A 14,609-nucleotide genomic window follows, 5' to 3' on the forward strand; every position below is an offset into this window, starting at 1 on the left:
CTGAGGCTGAACTGTGCAATGTAGTGATAAGCAACTACTGATGACTAAGAAGGACTCTAGATACTTGCCTCTGTGACCTGTCAAGAGATACAGGCAGTAGGAGAAAATACAGCCAACCTCTAGTGACGACACCTGGAAAATACAATGAAGCCCTAGTGATGGCACCTGGAAGTTAAGGCTCCAAATGTGTCAACATTGGAAATCCTAAATGTGTTAGGTATTTATTTATAGGATTATAGATAAAATGTACACTTGTGTGTATAGGTTCAGCATTTCCTGAGCAGAATTCATTGAAAACACCTGGCTTTTGATGGTGTTGACATATCCAGCAGCTCATCACAAGTCAGGATACAGTGGTATAAATAGGGTCACTCCTGAGTTCAAAAAGCAGAAGTTCTGCTGCTCTTTCTACAGCACTATCAACTACCCTGTCGTTTAAAAAAATATTTACTTATTGTGTTTGTGTTGTTGCATGATATATTTTTGTGTACCAGGTATGTGCTATTGTGTATAAAAGGCCAAAAGATGGGTTACTTGGAGAACATAATATTTGTCACAATAGGTAGTTAAACTGGTTTATTCAATTGATTTCACTTTTAATAATATGGCAATAAAGGGATAAATATCATGCATATAACAGAGAAGACAATCAAAATATAAAAAAGCTTAACTCAAAGGTCACTTATGTTTCAAAGAAAAATCACAAGATAAGTGAAAAATGCCAGTCTATTTCCTACCATATAATAGTTTATTTTGTACATGTTAATATATTCTCTACATGCAAATAATTGATTTATTGAAAAGTAAACAAACTTTAAAAGTAAAAATAACTTTCAAGATTAGGTGCAGAAATCAATATTAGTTTATACTAACTCAACACTTTAGTTTATATTAATTATTGAAAATTTGAAACCCTATTGTTTATAATGTGTAGAAATCTTTTTTCATGTTTGTATATATGCTAGCTAGTTTTAACTGTCCACTTGAAAAAACCTAGAGCCATGTGAGAAGGGAATTAAAATGAAAAGATTGCAAGTATAAGATTAATCTACAGTCACATCTATGGGGACTTTCCTAAAAGCCCAGTCCACTAGGAATGGCACCACTCCCTGGCAAGGGGATTCTGGACTATGAATAAGTAAAACTAGCTTAGCTAGAACTAAATAATCAGAAAGCAGGCAGGCAGCATGGGTGCACATGGTGTGATTAGCTACTTGAGCTCCTGTCTTGGCTTCCCTAGAGTCAGGATCTGTGCTGTAGAATTGTGATGCAATTAAACCCATTCTCCCTTAAGCTGTTGTTGTTCTGAATATTTTATCACAGTGACAGGAATGAATCTAGGGCAGAATACAGCCAGAGTTTGTAACAGAAATGATTAAAATATATGTAGGCTTGAATGAGCCTGCACATGTATCACATACTGAAATCAATTTGTGAGAACATATAATAATAAAAAAAAAACCTTTCAGAATCCTGAAAGCAATCTAAGTGGTGTTATGGAAAGGACAGAATAAAAGTCATAAGACAGAGTCCTGTATCCATTAGTTCTTTTTTTCTTGGAGACCTAATGAGTGAAAAGTGAATAACAGAGGAGATCCTCTTTGAACCAAAATAGTCATCATAAAAATGGCAAATATTATCAAGAGAATGGTCTTGCATGAGTTACAATTAAAAGATTGGCAGAAGTTCAGTTTAATAAAAGGGAGCAGGGTGGCTGACCCACTTGCAGAGTTGAGAAGTCTTTCTAAAGGCCAAGCCACACATATTCCTTCTCCACTGAGTATTTTATAAGCAGCAAAGGAAGCCAAGAATGTTTAAAAATGAAACAGAAAACAGCATGCTTGGGTTCTATTATAAAGGAAAAGGGCATATGATAAAAATAGTGTCATATCTTAACTTAACCATGTAACAATCCAATCCTGATATAGTGTTCGTTTGGTGTAAACAACATTATGGCTAGACCTATTATAAGGGGCTATTATTTCTTTCATTTTCTTAACAATACATGTACCCTTTAGTTATACAAATTTCACTGGGCAGTGGCTAAAAATAAATGAGACAATTTAAGTAGTAAGTTATAATAATATTTATAAATCTGATTTCATTATGTTGTTTCACTCTTCTTAATGGTCCACAAGCATTTAAATGCAAAGACTAATTTAGCGTTTGGTTGAGTTAGTTTGAATCACATACAAAAAAAACTTGACATAATCTTCCCTCTTATCTTCATGCCAGAAATTTCTTCACTGTTAAAATATTTTTATTATAATTTGTTTAGTGCACAGTTATGCCTTAGTAGCTACAACTTAATATAAAAGTTAATTATTAAGTGATGTAGGAAACAAGATTCAAAATAATTAGTTTGATTCAGGTGCCTGATTTTGTGTCTTATAGTCGCATTTAGATATCTATTGCTATTGAAAATCATGTTGATTGATGATGTCTTGGAACATTTGCTATCATGTTTTAGCTATGACTGAAAAGTGTCCAGCATCGGTACATTAGATAAAACTACTTTGAATGAATACTTTAAATGCAATGTTTTCTATGAGATTGAGACAGACAATTTGAACATTTTGATACTTGAAATAATTGCATAACAACTGTACGTTTTCTCATTCTTCCTTGATCCTCATGATTGAATCTAAGTATAAAAATAAATCAACATTTCCAATGACATCTAAAATATGGACTGGATGTTTCAGCAAGCTTTCTACCTAAGCTCTTTTGCCTCTGGTCCCTCTTCTCTCATTAATGCAGATATTCATTTGCTATGGTTTCTCTGCTTCACTAGGTTATACACTTATGGGATTAAGAACCTTGTTTCAATTGATTGCTATTGCACCTTCAAGATATTTAGAACAGAGAATGCAACAAAAGTAAACATAGCATTTGTTGAATAAATAAATGAGGAACTGTTTTGATCATAAAAAGATAAAGGGAGTATAAGATTATGTACTAAGGGGGTGTGGTGAGGTGTAGGGGAAGGGGGTGCCTCAGAAGGCCCATGCCAAGGCATCCCTTCCCCCTGAGAGACCAGCTACATGAAGGTATAGCATGGAATAGAGTTCATTTAGGGTGTGGGGAGGGGAGTTAAGTAGAGGCCAGTCATGACCACATGGACAGAAGGGAATGGGACAAGAGGCAAAGGAAGAACAAGAGTAAGAGAACAAGAGAGCCAAGAGAGTGAGCAGGGGGCAAGCAGCCCCTTTTATAGAGGGCCAGGCCTACCTGGCTGTTGCCAGGTAACTATGGGAAAGAACAGGTACCCCCTCCCCACACACCTCATCACACCCCCATAGAGCATATTATTATATTTATTATTTTATTATCACAATAGGAACTGAAAAGCTGTGCTTATTTGTTAAGTTTGTATGGTGGCTATTTGTGTGTGCATGTGTGAAGCCCAAAAGCTAACACTGGATTTGTCTATTGTTTCCCGCCTGAGTTTTTGAGACGATGTCTCTGGCTGAATCATGAGCTTTCCCTTTAGACAAGTTAAAACCCAGGGATCTACCTGTTTGCTTTACACATTGCCCATGAACCTACTTTCTATGTTTCTTCTCTGTGCCTTTCTCCATGGCAGATTATATATTTACACAATATAAACAGATTTTTTTTCTTCAACTGTTTTCAAAATTTGAAACTGTAGGCCACATCAATAGCATGTAAATTCCTATGCATGAGCCCCTAAAACAATGATATCCATAAAGCAAGAGCATCTTCAATGAACTTGATCGAGAACTTTCTTAGGTACTATATTCCATTTTACTCACTCAGAAATTGTGTTGGTGTTGAAATTAAGTGACCCACATCAGTATCCTCTTCAGTGCTGAGTGGTAGAGTAACTTGCAAAGCCTGTATTGTCATAACCCCCTTCCTTCTCAGTCACTTCTAATGAATGAATATAATGTGTGTCCCATACCCTAGAATTTCAGGCCTAAAAGATGTTTGGACTTGCATTTCACAAATGTCACTAGTGAACAGTTGAGGAAATATGTATGTTTGATTTAGATTCATCTACAAACAAACGTCAGAGTCCAAAATTAGTTCATCTAATTCTTGCCACAGTCACACAAAGCATTCCTACTTGTATTTTGTACCAAAAGACACTGAGTTTCTGGGGTCCAGTGATTTCTTGCTTTCTTTCCTGCCACTGGTTCTTGACCTCTGCCCAAATATCCCTCCTTCATTTCTTGTATAGTATGAACATATTTAAAATCTAGAAAATATACAGTAGTCACATGATTTAACTTTGTTTTTTTGTTAAACAGGTTCTCCACATAGCCCACACTGGCCTTGAAATGGAGGTCGCTATGCTGCTTAGGATGGCCTTGAACCCTGGTCTTCTTGCCTTCACCTCCCAACCACTGAGATCACAGGCATTCACCACTACATCTAATGTCCTTATGTGTCTGTACATTTTCTGTCGTTGTTTGAGACAAAGTCTCTCCTTGTAGCCCTCTTCTGCCTCTGCCTCAAGGTGTGAGAACAGACCCTGCTTCTCTTCCTGAATCTTGTTATTTTACTTAACATGGAAATGTTGGTTACTGCACTTTCTGTGCACCTTAGGAAAGATGACTGGCCTTGTTTTTCAATTGAAATCACCTGTAAGTCAACTCTGATTTTACTGACTGGGCCTCAAGGCAAACTCAGCATGGGCTTCTTTGTGAGTGCATTTCCCAAGGAAGGTGGAGTGAAGTCTTGCTCAGTAGATTTGAGTTCTAGTATAAATAGTCCTAGCCGACTCCAGTTACCAAGGTCAGCACTTCGTGGGCTCTCAGTGGATTTGACCACTCACCTCTAGAGAACTGCTAGCCTTCTCTCACTCCTGCTGACCACTTTGTGCCCTGCTCCTGGACAGTTTCTATAAAACCCTGGGAGATGGGAACGGTCTGGACTACCATCAGACTGGGCATGCTCAGTGGCAGAGCTATTTTGTCTGAGACTGTGAGCCAGGACTCCAGGATCCCTGCGCCCAGCCCCACTGCACAGCAACTACACAGTCTCCCTTCCCTGGTAGAGCCAGACGCTGCGACGCCCGCTCCCTGCATCCTGTGCTGCAGCGGCTGTTCACCGGAGGGGGGCGAACCCACGTCAACCTGTTGTTTGTCCAGCCCCTATTGATCAAGTCAGCGCCACAAGGAAGTGCGGCACCCACACACGCTTGGAAAGTTCAGCATGCAGGAAGTTTTGGGAGAGCTGGGCCAGTAGCTGGGCTGCCCAGACAGCGCTGGGGAGCTCGGAGCAGCGCAGGCGGTGAAGGCGCAGGGCTGCGCAGTAGAAGTCCACCGGCCCAACCCGGTGGACTTTATTTATTTACTTTTGGAGCGACGCTGTCCTAGGTCGCTGAGCCCAAATGCACCCGCTCGTCTTAGTCTCCATTCTCGTGTGCGCGAACTTTTGCTGCTATCAGGACACTTTTGCGGCTCCGCAGAGCGCATCCATCAAAGCTTTGCGCAATGCCAACTTCAGGAGAGATGGTAAGCGACTCATTTGATTTGCGTTCATCATTGAAAAGGTCACATTTCATATTGTCAAAGTTCTTTGCGTCATTCACCCCGCCCCCACCTCCCCCGTTTTTGAATTTTTCAAACGAACTGAGACTCAGACGGAAGGTATCCCCTGGAAGGAATTCTCCTGCCTGCTCCCCACCCATGCTAAAATTGCCCCTCATTCTAGAACTGTACTAGAGAGTGTGTAAAGTGTCCTGGAGGGATATAGGGACAGTACTATGGGTCAAGTGGCTTTCTCCCCTGCACCTTAGAAGTCATATCAGTAGGTGTGTGTCCCGGAGTAGCTGATACCAGTAGCTGATACCTGAAGGGTGCCTCCTTCAGGGTTTGAAAGCTGCATACTGTGCTCCTCTTGGCATTGTGGTGGGCGGTGGAGTTCAATGGCCTTTACTGGATGACATAATTCTTATTTATTTCTTTTAGTTAGGGGAATAGGGATGACACGTTTCAACATTGTGGTTATTTTTGCAGCAGACTAGCCATGTATGAGTCGTTTATTTTTAAAAGAAGTCAGTGTTGTCCTTTATGTCCCTCAAGTGACTTTCCTTTGGAGTTCAATGAGGGTCAGGAACTAAGAGTGTGGGAGGCAGAGCTCCTGGAATGTTCTTGTACCACAGGGGACCTGGCTTCTTTGGTTGGTTTCCTTTGTGTGGAAGTTTTCCAAGCTCCTGAAATGGCTGTCCTAAGAAAGGTAGTGAGGATGCATGCTTGTTTTCCTGTCCTGTGGAGGACACGTGGGAAAAATAGGTTCCTGAAATTCCAAATTGAATTTGTTTTTCTCCTGAGACTTAGGCCCTCAGCTGTAGCTTGTGGCCCCAGCAAGGTACAGTCCTTGTGGTTGGGTGCCTGGAATGGATGGCCCAAGGCATTTTTGGCTTTTGTTTTCCTATGTGAATCTCATTCTCTCTCACTTGCTTAAAGTACTCAGAGCCTCCAATTGCTTCCATAATCACTGTTCCTCCCACAAAGGACATCATTGAGGTTTTCTTAGTGGCTTGATTGAACTAGCAACATTTATCTTGGTAAAATGATAGTAGCCACCTTAGTCACTGATCATTGTCTTTATTGATATGTCCTAAATTCAGACTTCCTTAAAAGGATCTTGGAAATTGAGCAGGGTGAGGGAATCCACCACTAAGCTTTCTGATGACAGGTAGAACAAAGGGTGGTGTCTCCAAGTTATCCAACGTGTTGAAGTGTGTGGCCTAACAACTCAACTCCCTACTGGATAGCAGTGTTTTATGTAAAATATTGTGATGGTATGTTTTGGATGACCTCCCTCCCAATTAAAGTACAGAGGTTTTACTCTCAACTTTAAAGCAAACAGGGTTGAGTGTCACTGCACAGTGCACATTGGCAGTTGCTTTTCCTAGATGGTGTCTCCAGTAGGCACAGATCTTTGAGTTTTCAGCTTTGCCTTTTTGTCTTCATAGAGTTAAACACTATGTTGATGCATGCTTTCAGAGCCATAATTTGTAACCCTCCCAAGTATTGGTTACAAGAATTCAAGGACAGAAAATGAAAAGCATGCAGTCATTGCTTATTAACCCAAGAATTTGACCCAAATCCAGTCAGACAGCTCAGAAGTTTTCCATGCCTCCCTTTCTTTTGTTGAAAAGCACACTCAGATTTTAATTTTCTTTATTAGATCTCTGTTTCTCTATGGAGTCTACATGCATACTTCTCAAAAAACTGATAGTCTCTAGATTCCTTCATATTTTAGCTAAAGCTATTTCACAGTTACTCCTATAGTATACACACATACATACACACATACACACACACACACACACACACATTCAATACTGCTTAATATTTTTCTCTTTAACAATTTTACCTTTAAAAACTGACTGGAAAATAGGGAACCCAGACATACTTATAGAAGACAATACTGTCATTCAGAATAGTTTCTGCGAAAGATGGCTAAAAGGGGTGATATTGGGTTGGAAGGTATCTTGGTGATAATGGACATAAAGGATTGAGTGACAGCCAGACAATGTTGTTGAAACAGCCTTTGTACACATTCTTTCTAGCTGGATTGACTACCCAATGTCGGAGTCCATGAAGGAATCATAAGTAAAGGCCAGGTATCTGATAGAAATGGCTTCCAATGATGTGTTGGAATCTTCATGGGCTGGTTCAAATGGTCTTTGGAGAGGTCTAAACATCACTGAAATTCCTAATGCACGTCAGGGAGAAAGTTTAATTTACTACCTCAAATCCTTGCTCAGACTATACACATTTTGAGTTCGCTTTCCTCAGTTTCCCTTGGGAGTCATTAAGAAAGATGTTATCTTGCTATTTTGACTCTCATATGAAGACAGCATAGAAGTCTGGGGAGGACATGGATGAGGAAATATGCTCAGGGGGGAAAAAACCAAAATCTGATCAACATTAATTTAGTCATTAGAAGATGTAGTGAATAGTCACTGAAAACCCTGAATGGGTTTGGGTGTGCATGTGGAAGCCATTATTGGAAGGTAAGGCTAAATTCACACTTGAATGTCACGTGTTTGCTCTTTGCAATTCCATTGGTTGCTGCCCAATTTGGGGGCTGAGAAAGAAATTATAAGGGATTAGGGCAAGTGCCCCATGAAAAGGGCCTGAGATAGATGTTTCTTGTTACTTTTAGCCTGATAGAAAAAGCTTTGGTTTGATCAGCTGTGTCTAGGGGTGAAGCTAAGAAATGGTATAAGGACCTTAGGTTTATAAACAATAGATTCCTTTTATAAGGTGATTATTCTTCTAGAAAGTTCTTTCATAATACTGTTCTTGTTGTGAAACAAGTCCTCCAGATCTTTCCACTAAAAATAGCTGAAGAAAGGCATCAGAGGAAAGTGGTAGATGTGATTCAAGTGAGAATTTATAGCTATGGAAGAATATATTACTATAAATATAAACATGTAATTTATTTATACTTCCCTATGTTGTATTATTAAGTGTCATTCTTGCTCAAACTGATTTACCTTAGTCCTATCTCTAAATCTAGACCAGATCCTAATTTAGGAGCCACACCTTATTTTAGTGTCTATGCAGTAGATGCCTTCATGATAATGACTTCACAACAGGTGATGTTCAGACTGATACCAGTTAAATGGTGTTATTAATTATTCTAAAATCGAACTAAATAGCACTCCCTGCCTAGAGAGTTAAGAATACAAACCCATCTCAAAGTACAAAGATGTTGCTGGTAAGCAGTGATATTAGGTTGTACTGTTTTGCTAATGTGCCAGTAACTGAATTGTCTACAACTTTGTAGCTAGGGAGAGAGATCTTCAGGTTCTGTCCTTGTTGCTATGTTTGCTTCTAAAACAGCAAGCCCAAGTCTTAAGCAATGTGCTTTCTAGGTCCATATAGATGACAGTACACTGACCTTGGTCAGAGATCAGTGATGAAAAGGGACAGCAACAAAGGAAGAAGATATAAGCCATCTTTTGTGAATATGTCTGGGAGCTAATAGCTACAAGAGCATCTAAATCTTGCATTCATTTGTTTTTAGATTTTCTGTTCAGTTCTAAGAGTATTGAAGCTTCAAACCTTATGATACCATATCTGTGTTTTAGGTGTTTTAAATGCAGCTTGGCTTTGACTTTATAATAGCATGGCTTGAAGTACTTAATTGCAATTCTTTTGAGAGGAAGACAAGGACATAGGACTTGGGAGATTTTGAGAGTAAGGAAACTCAACTTGGTGTTCTAAGAACCTACTTAAAGCTGGATGCAGGGTCAGGTCCTCTCTCCCTGAACTCTTACAAGGAGGCAGCAGGCAGTATGAGAAGAATCTCTAGAAGTTTGTGGAGGGGAAGCCTGGGGTATGTAGGAGGGAGTGGTGAGTGTCTTCTCTGTCTTTATTTCAAAGTGGAAAGCAAGGACTAAGATTGTACCATGTAAGAACCAATACCAAGGTTATACTGTAATCTCCACATGTGTGCAGTAGCATATGTGGCAGAATTCATACAAATGAGCACAAACAGCTGTAACAACAATAACAACAACAGCAATACACACATATACACACACACAAATGGTATATGAACAAAAAGCTCCTAAAAAAAAACAAAAACAAAAAACAAACAAACAAACAAACCTCCAACTGAAACTTTCACAAGGCTGATTAACTGATTAGAACTTTAATCATTGCAGAGATGTTGGAATGTTGCAAGTCTAGAGCCCAACTGTCTGTGGCCATCTTTAGCCCTGTTAATATCCATCTATTGCCTGGCTTTGTACCTGACTTAACATATTTGTAACCATTAGGCAAACCATTTAGAATTTACAAAATGATATCTACACGACAAATCAAAAACCTAAGTGCCATCAGATTGCATTGGAGGTCTATGGAAGGGGTTTTTCTGCTTTGCTCTTCTCACTTGCCTTATGTCTCCACCAATGTGCTTTAAAAATATCTTCATTCGTGACCTTCTTTGTTTTGTTACTATGAAAATCTCACAGAACCTCTTCCATACTAGAGTGTAGAATTTAGGACAACATAAATATCTGGTCCTGGGTAATGATGATCGGTAATTGCCTCTAGAATATATTCTTTCTTATCCCCTTTGAGTAAGAGTTCTCCTTTTGGGGTTGCGCAGTATCTGCATGCTATGAATTGTATGATGTCCTGGGCATCTGAATTCTGTATATTCTTGGTTGTCCTGATTGTCAGGTTGCTGTTGTGCATTGTAGGGTTTTCTGAAGAGTCTGGATGCTTTGCATTGTCCAATATTCTGAACTGTCTGGATGATGTGCATATATAATGTCCTGTGATGTCTGGATACTGTGCAGTGAATGGTACCCTGAGTTAGGTAGTAAGCTACATTGGCTCAAACTGATTTTTATCTGAAAGATTTCTTTCCTTTTTCTGAACAAAAGTAAAACCAAATTGCTTCAGAAAGGCAGGACCAAACATTGAGCAGGATCAGCAGAATCACTGCTTTTCTCTTCCAGTCCAGTTGACTGCAAGTAGGACGCCAAGTATTTGTGGTCTCTGAACCCTGTCCTTGTCATTTTAAAAGTCTGGAAGAGACATGAGTGTTTTCTGTCTTCCTCCTTGAGAACTAAGTCATAGGCAAATGCTGTTCCCTCTGGGACTCTGGAATTTTTCTTGTTGAAATGATCTGATTGGTATTTCAGAGTGGTGTATGCACACCTTGGGATGGGAACCCTTTGTGGACTAGATGTAGGATGTTTACAACTCTTGAATACCTTAATATTTATCTCTTGAAAGGACCTAGAAAGTTTTTGGGTAGAAGTGAGTTGTTGTACATTAGCACTCGTTAAATCACTCCTTTTCAAGCACTTCTTTAATTGAGCTCAGCTGTCTTCCAAAGATGATCATGACACCAACATTGCTTATCACGGATCCTTCACTGCACTCTACTTATTTATTTATTAACAATTTTTTATTTAATGACTGTTTTGCTTTCTTGATATCTACCATATCCTGTGCTAAAGTTAAATTTTCAACCTGGTCATGACTGACCTGGAGTGAATCTCTAACAGAGAATAAAAACAGATAGTTCCAACTGACTTTCTGGTTCTTTCTAGGCCCTAGGGATCATAGGCAGATATTAAAGCTGTTATACCCCTTCAAGGTTTCCAGCCCTTGTCAGTAGATAAGCCCAAATATATCCTTGTTATTCTGTTTTCTATGGAGGTTTTGAGTTTTTTTGCAAGATTTTCAGTTGAGAAAAGTGAATCTCACAGTTAAAGTGTGAAAGGATCAATTCACTGTATGGTGTGGCAGGTGCTTTTATGGGGAGCAGTGTAATAAGTTCTAGGACATTATGAAGATGTGAGTGACTGAAATAGGCTTTCTGACAAGGACAAGATGAATAGGAGTTTAGAACTTGTAGAGTTTATTAGCAAAATTAAAGCTCATCTCAAGGTTTGGGGATGAGAATTATAAAAAAAATAATAAAATAAAGGACTGACAAGATGCATCAGTGAGTAAAGGTGCTTATGGTACAAGCATGGATACTTTAGTTTGATCCCTGGAGTCAATGTAAAGGTAGGAGGATAGACTAGACTGTACAAAGTTATCTTCTGCCCTGACAAACACACAGCGGCATGCTTGTCTTCCTATTATGCACATATCAAACAAATAATACAAAGTTAGGGGAACTTGAGTTTAATTCTGAGAGTGAAATAAAGCCATCAAAAGACTGAACTGAGATGGGAGATGCAGAGTAACTAGCTATAAGGCACGAAGAACTAGGCTTCAGCCCCAACACCATAGAAAGCTGAATATGGTGGTATGCACCTGTTAATTCCCTCACTAAAGACATACATACAGGAAGATCAGAAATTCAAGAACATTGTTAGATACACATGGATTTCAACACTATCCAGGGTTACACGAAACACTGTAAACCCTCCTCTACATATATACATACATACATGTGTGTGTGTGTGTGTGTGTGTGTGAGAGAGAGAGAGAGAGAGAGAGAGAGAGAGAGAGAGAGAGAGAAAGAGAGAGAGAGAGAGAAGGGAGGAAGGAAAAAAGGAAGGAAGTTTAAATTGAGAATGCATCATGGCATCTCAGTGTTGAATGCAGAAAAAGTGTATCCTAAGGAGTGAACTAGGCCAAGGGTGGATAGGACCATGCTCCTTACAAACCCATTGCCTGCATAACATGTACCCAGATTGTGTTAGTTCATTTTCAGAATGATAGAAGACATGAACTCAAAATCTCCAAATACTAATGCCCAAAGCTACCTGCTAGTCACCATGTCCTCCTAACCCTGAGAAGCCGTGGAGCTTCTCAGTCACTCAACATAAAATATTGTATTCTTAAGTTTTCCCAACGGAATGTAGAGGGTCAGAAGAACTTGGATAAGGTGTCAAAGCACTAAGTTACTTCAGATATATGCATTCCAAAATTAAACACAATTTAAATCCAAACACCTTTTACCATAACTTTTGTGGGACAGATTCAGCAAAAGCATATATAATAAGAAAACACATCCAAGACAGATGCAGTTGGGAGAGGTGTCTGTCTGCACATAGAGTATTTAAGGACCAGGTAAATTTCAGGAGGTCATAAATAAAGGGTTAGATTCACAGATCACACACAAGAAGAATGTCCTATGAGGTTTTTCTCCACAGCAAGAATGAAGTATGTTTTGGTTTGTTTCACTACAAGCATTGATGATACATACCATATGTCTTTTTTCCTATGTAGATCCTGGTCTATCTATATCGATATATTATGTTTAGTTGTGTTCTAGCTTGGGATTTGTGGGGTTTATGATTTATTGATTTTCACATTAGCAGGTGGAAAATTGGCTGTGCCGCAAGAAGAGGCCCACTCCCTTTCAGCCCTGGGAGTGACATTTGCTCAGATTTTCAGATTTTACCTCAGCACTGTCTTGTAGACTGTGGATGGCACTGTTGGACATATGTAGTGCTATGCCAAATATGACTGGAAACTTCATCTTTCATTTTAGTTTTAAAGAATTAATTTATTCTAAATAAATAAATTACTTTAAAGAATTCATTTACTATCTATTCATTTTTAATTAACAGAAATTTATATATCTGTGTACAAAATGTTTTGAAATATGTGTTTTTTGTTGAATGGCTAAAACAAACTCATTGGCATTCATATCAGCTCATATACTTTTCTGGTAGTAAGAACACTTAAAATCTACTTGACAGTTGTTAAGCATGCAATATTTTATAATTATCAGCTTGTGTACATTAAGATTCTTGGAGTTTTACACTTGAGCTGTGACATGGCTGAGCATGGAGATAACCTCTGAGTGCAGTTTGGCTGTGAACAGGAGTTGGACAACTATTCACTTAATATAACAAAAGGCTCACACATTCCACATTTCATTGGAACAATTAATAAGTAGCAAAGCACCAGCAGCTTTTAAGAAAGGCTGCTGAAGCACCCTTAGTCATGAAGAAAAGCAACCAAATGAATAGGCAGCAAATTGACTTCAAAGCTTAAATGAAGGTAAAAGTGTATAGAAATAAGCTCATAAGGTCCTTGTAGACAGGAAATGACCACTGGGCTTTACTTAACAAGCAGTTCTGTCCTACTTGCTTAGGTGACTTCCATATCTGCGTACAGAACATTAACATAAAATGAGGACAGAGAGGAGTACTGTCTTCACTTGAGGTCCTCACACCCCAGAACACTGAACCAGGGAAACCTAGAGATTTTCTTCTGTCCATGTTTCCAGGCTTTAGAACCTTTCCATGAGAACTTCACAGATATCTGACTTATGTTACTGTTGGTGTTTCTTTTAAAAATTCCATAGTCAAAATTTTCAACATATCATACTGTATTACATAAGAATGTTCTCATACAAGTGTGTATTAAAGCATTGAGCATGCCGGGCGGTGAATAAGGAGTTGGACAACTATTCACCTAATGGTGCATGCCTTTAATCCCAGCACTTGGGAGGCAGAGGCAGGCGGATTTCTGAGTTCGAGGCCAGCCTGGTCTACAGAGTGAGTTCCAGGACAGCCAGGGCTACACAGAGAAACTCTGTCTTGAAAAACAAACAAACAAACAAACAAACAAAACAAACAACAACAAAAAAACAAAAGCATTGAACATATTCTCTCATATTCAGAACTTTTCATTCATCTCTTCTCTCCTTCTCATTAGTCCCATTGGGTCTCCAGACAATCTTATTTCTGAATATACGTATATTCATATATGTACATATGACTTTTATGTCACATATGCATTCATTATTTAATGAATCTATATGAAATCGAGGAAGCACACATGAAATAAAAGTTTTTGTCTATCTCAGCCCTACTTTACCTGCTTAACGTGGTCACTTTCACTTGCACCAAGGTTTCTGCAACTGACTTTATTCTTTATAGATGAAAACCATTCAGTTGTGTCTAGACTACATTTTCTGTATCATTTCCTCTGTTATTAGACACCAAAGCTGGTCCTATAGCTTAGCTGGTGGGACTAAAATGTGAAGAAGACTGAGATTGCTGTGTGAATATCTATATGATAGGCTGATGTGGAGGTTTGTAGGTGAGCACCCAAGAGTGGAATAGCTGGGCCATATGGTAGATCTACATTTAGATCTTGTGTGTGTGTATGTGTGTGTGTGTGTGTGTG

General features: G+C 39.0%; 1 protein-coding gene across 3 annotated transcripts in view; it reads left to right on the top strand.

Moving 5' to 3' along the window:
• The first annotated feature begins 5,008 nt into the window (after positions 1 to 5,008).
• The window catches only part of Pdgfd (platelet derived growth factor D), a 222,117-nt gene continuing 212,516 nt past the window's right edge, over positions 5,009 to 14,609 (top strand). For all 3 annotated transcript variants that reach the window (XM_031343915.1, XM_031343916.1, XM_031343917.1), the window contains exon 1: positions 5,009 to 5,483. In XM_031343915.1, coding sequence (XP_031199775.1) covers positions 5,360 to 5,483 — 124 coding nt within the window. In that variant the 5' untranslated portion in view covers positions 5,009 to 5,359. The remainder of the gene's footprint in view (positions 5,484 to 14,609) is intronic.

This window comes from Mastomys coucha, unplaced genomic scaffold, assembly GCF_008632895.1.
Source record: "Mastomys coucha isolate ucsf_1 unplaced genomic scaffold, UCSF_Mcou_1 pScaffold23, whole genome shotgun sequence".
Classification (NCBI taxonomy): Eukaryota; Metazoa; Chordata; class Mammalia; order Rodentia; family Muridae; genus Mastomys; species Mastomys coucha.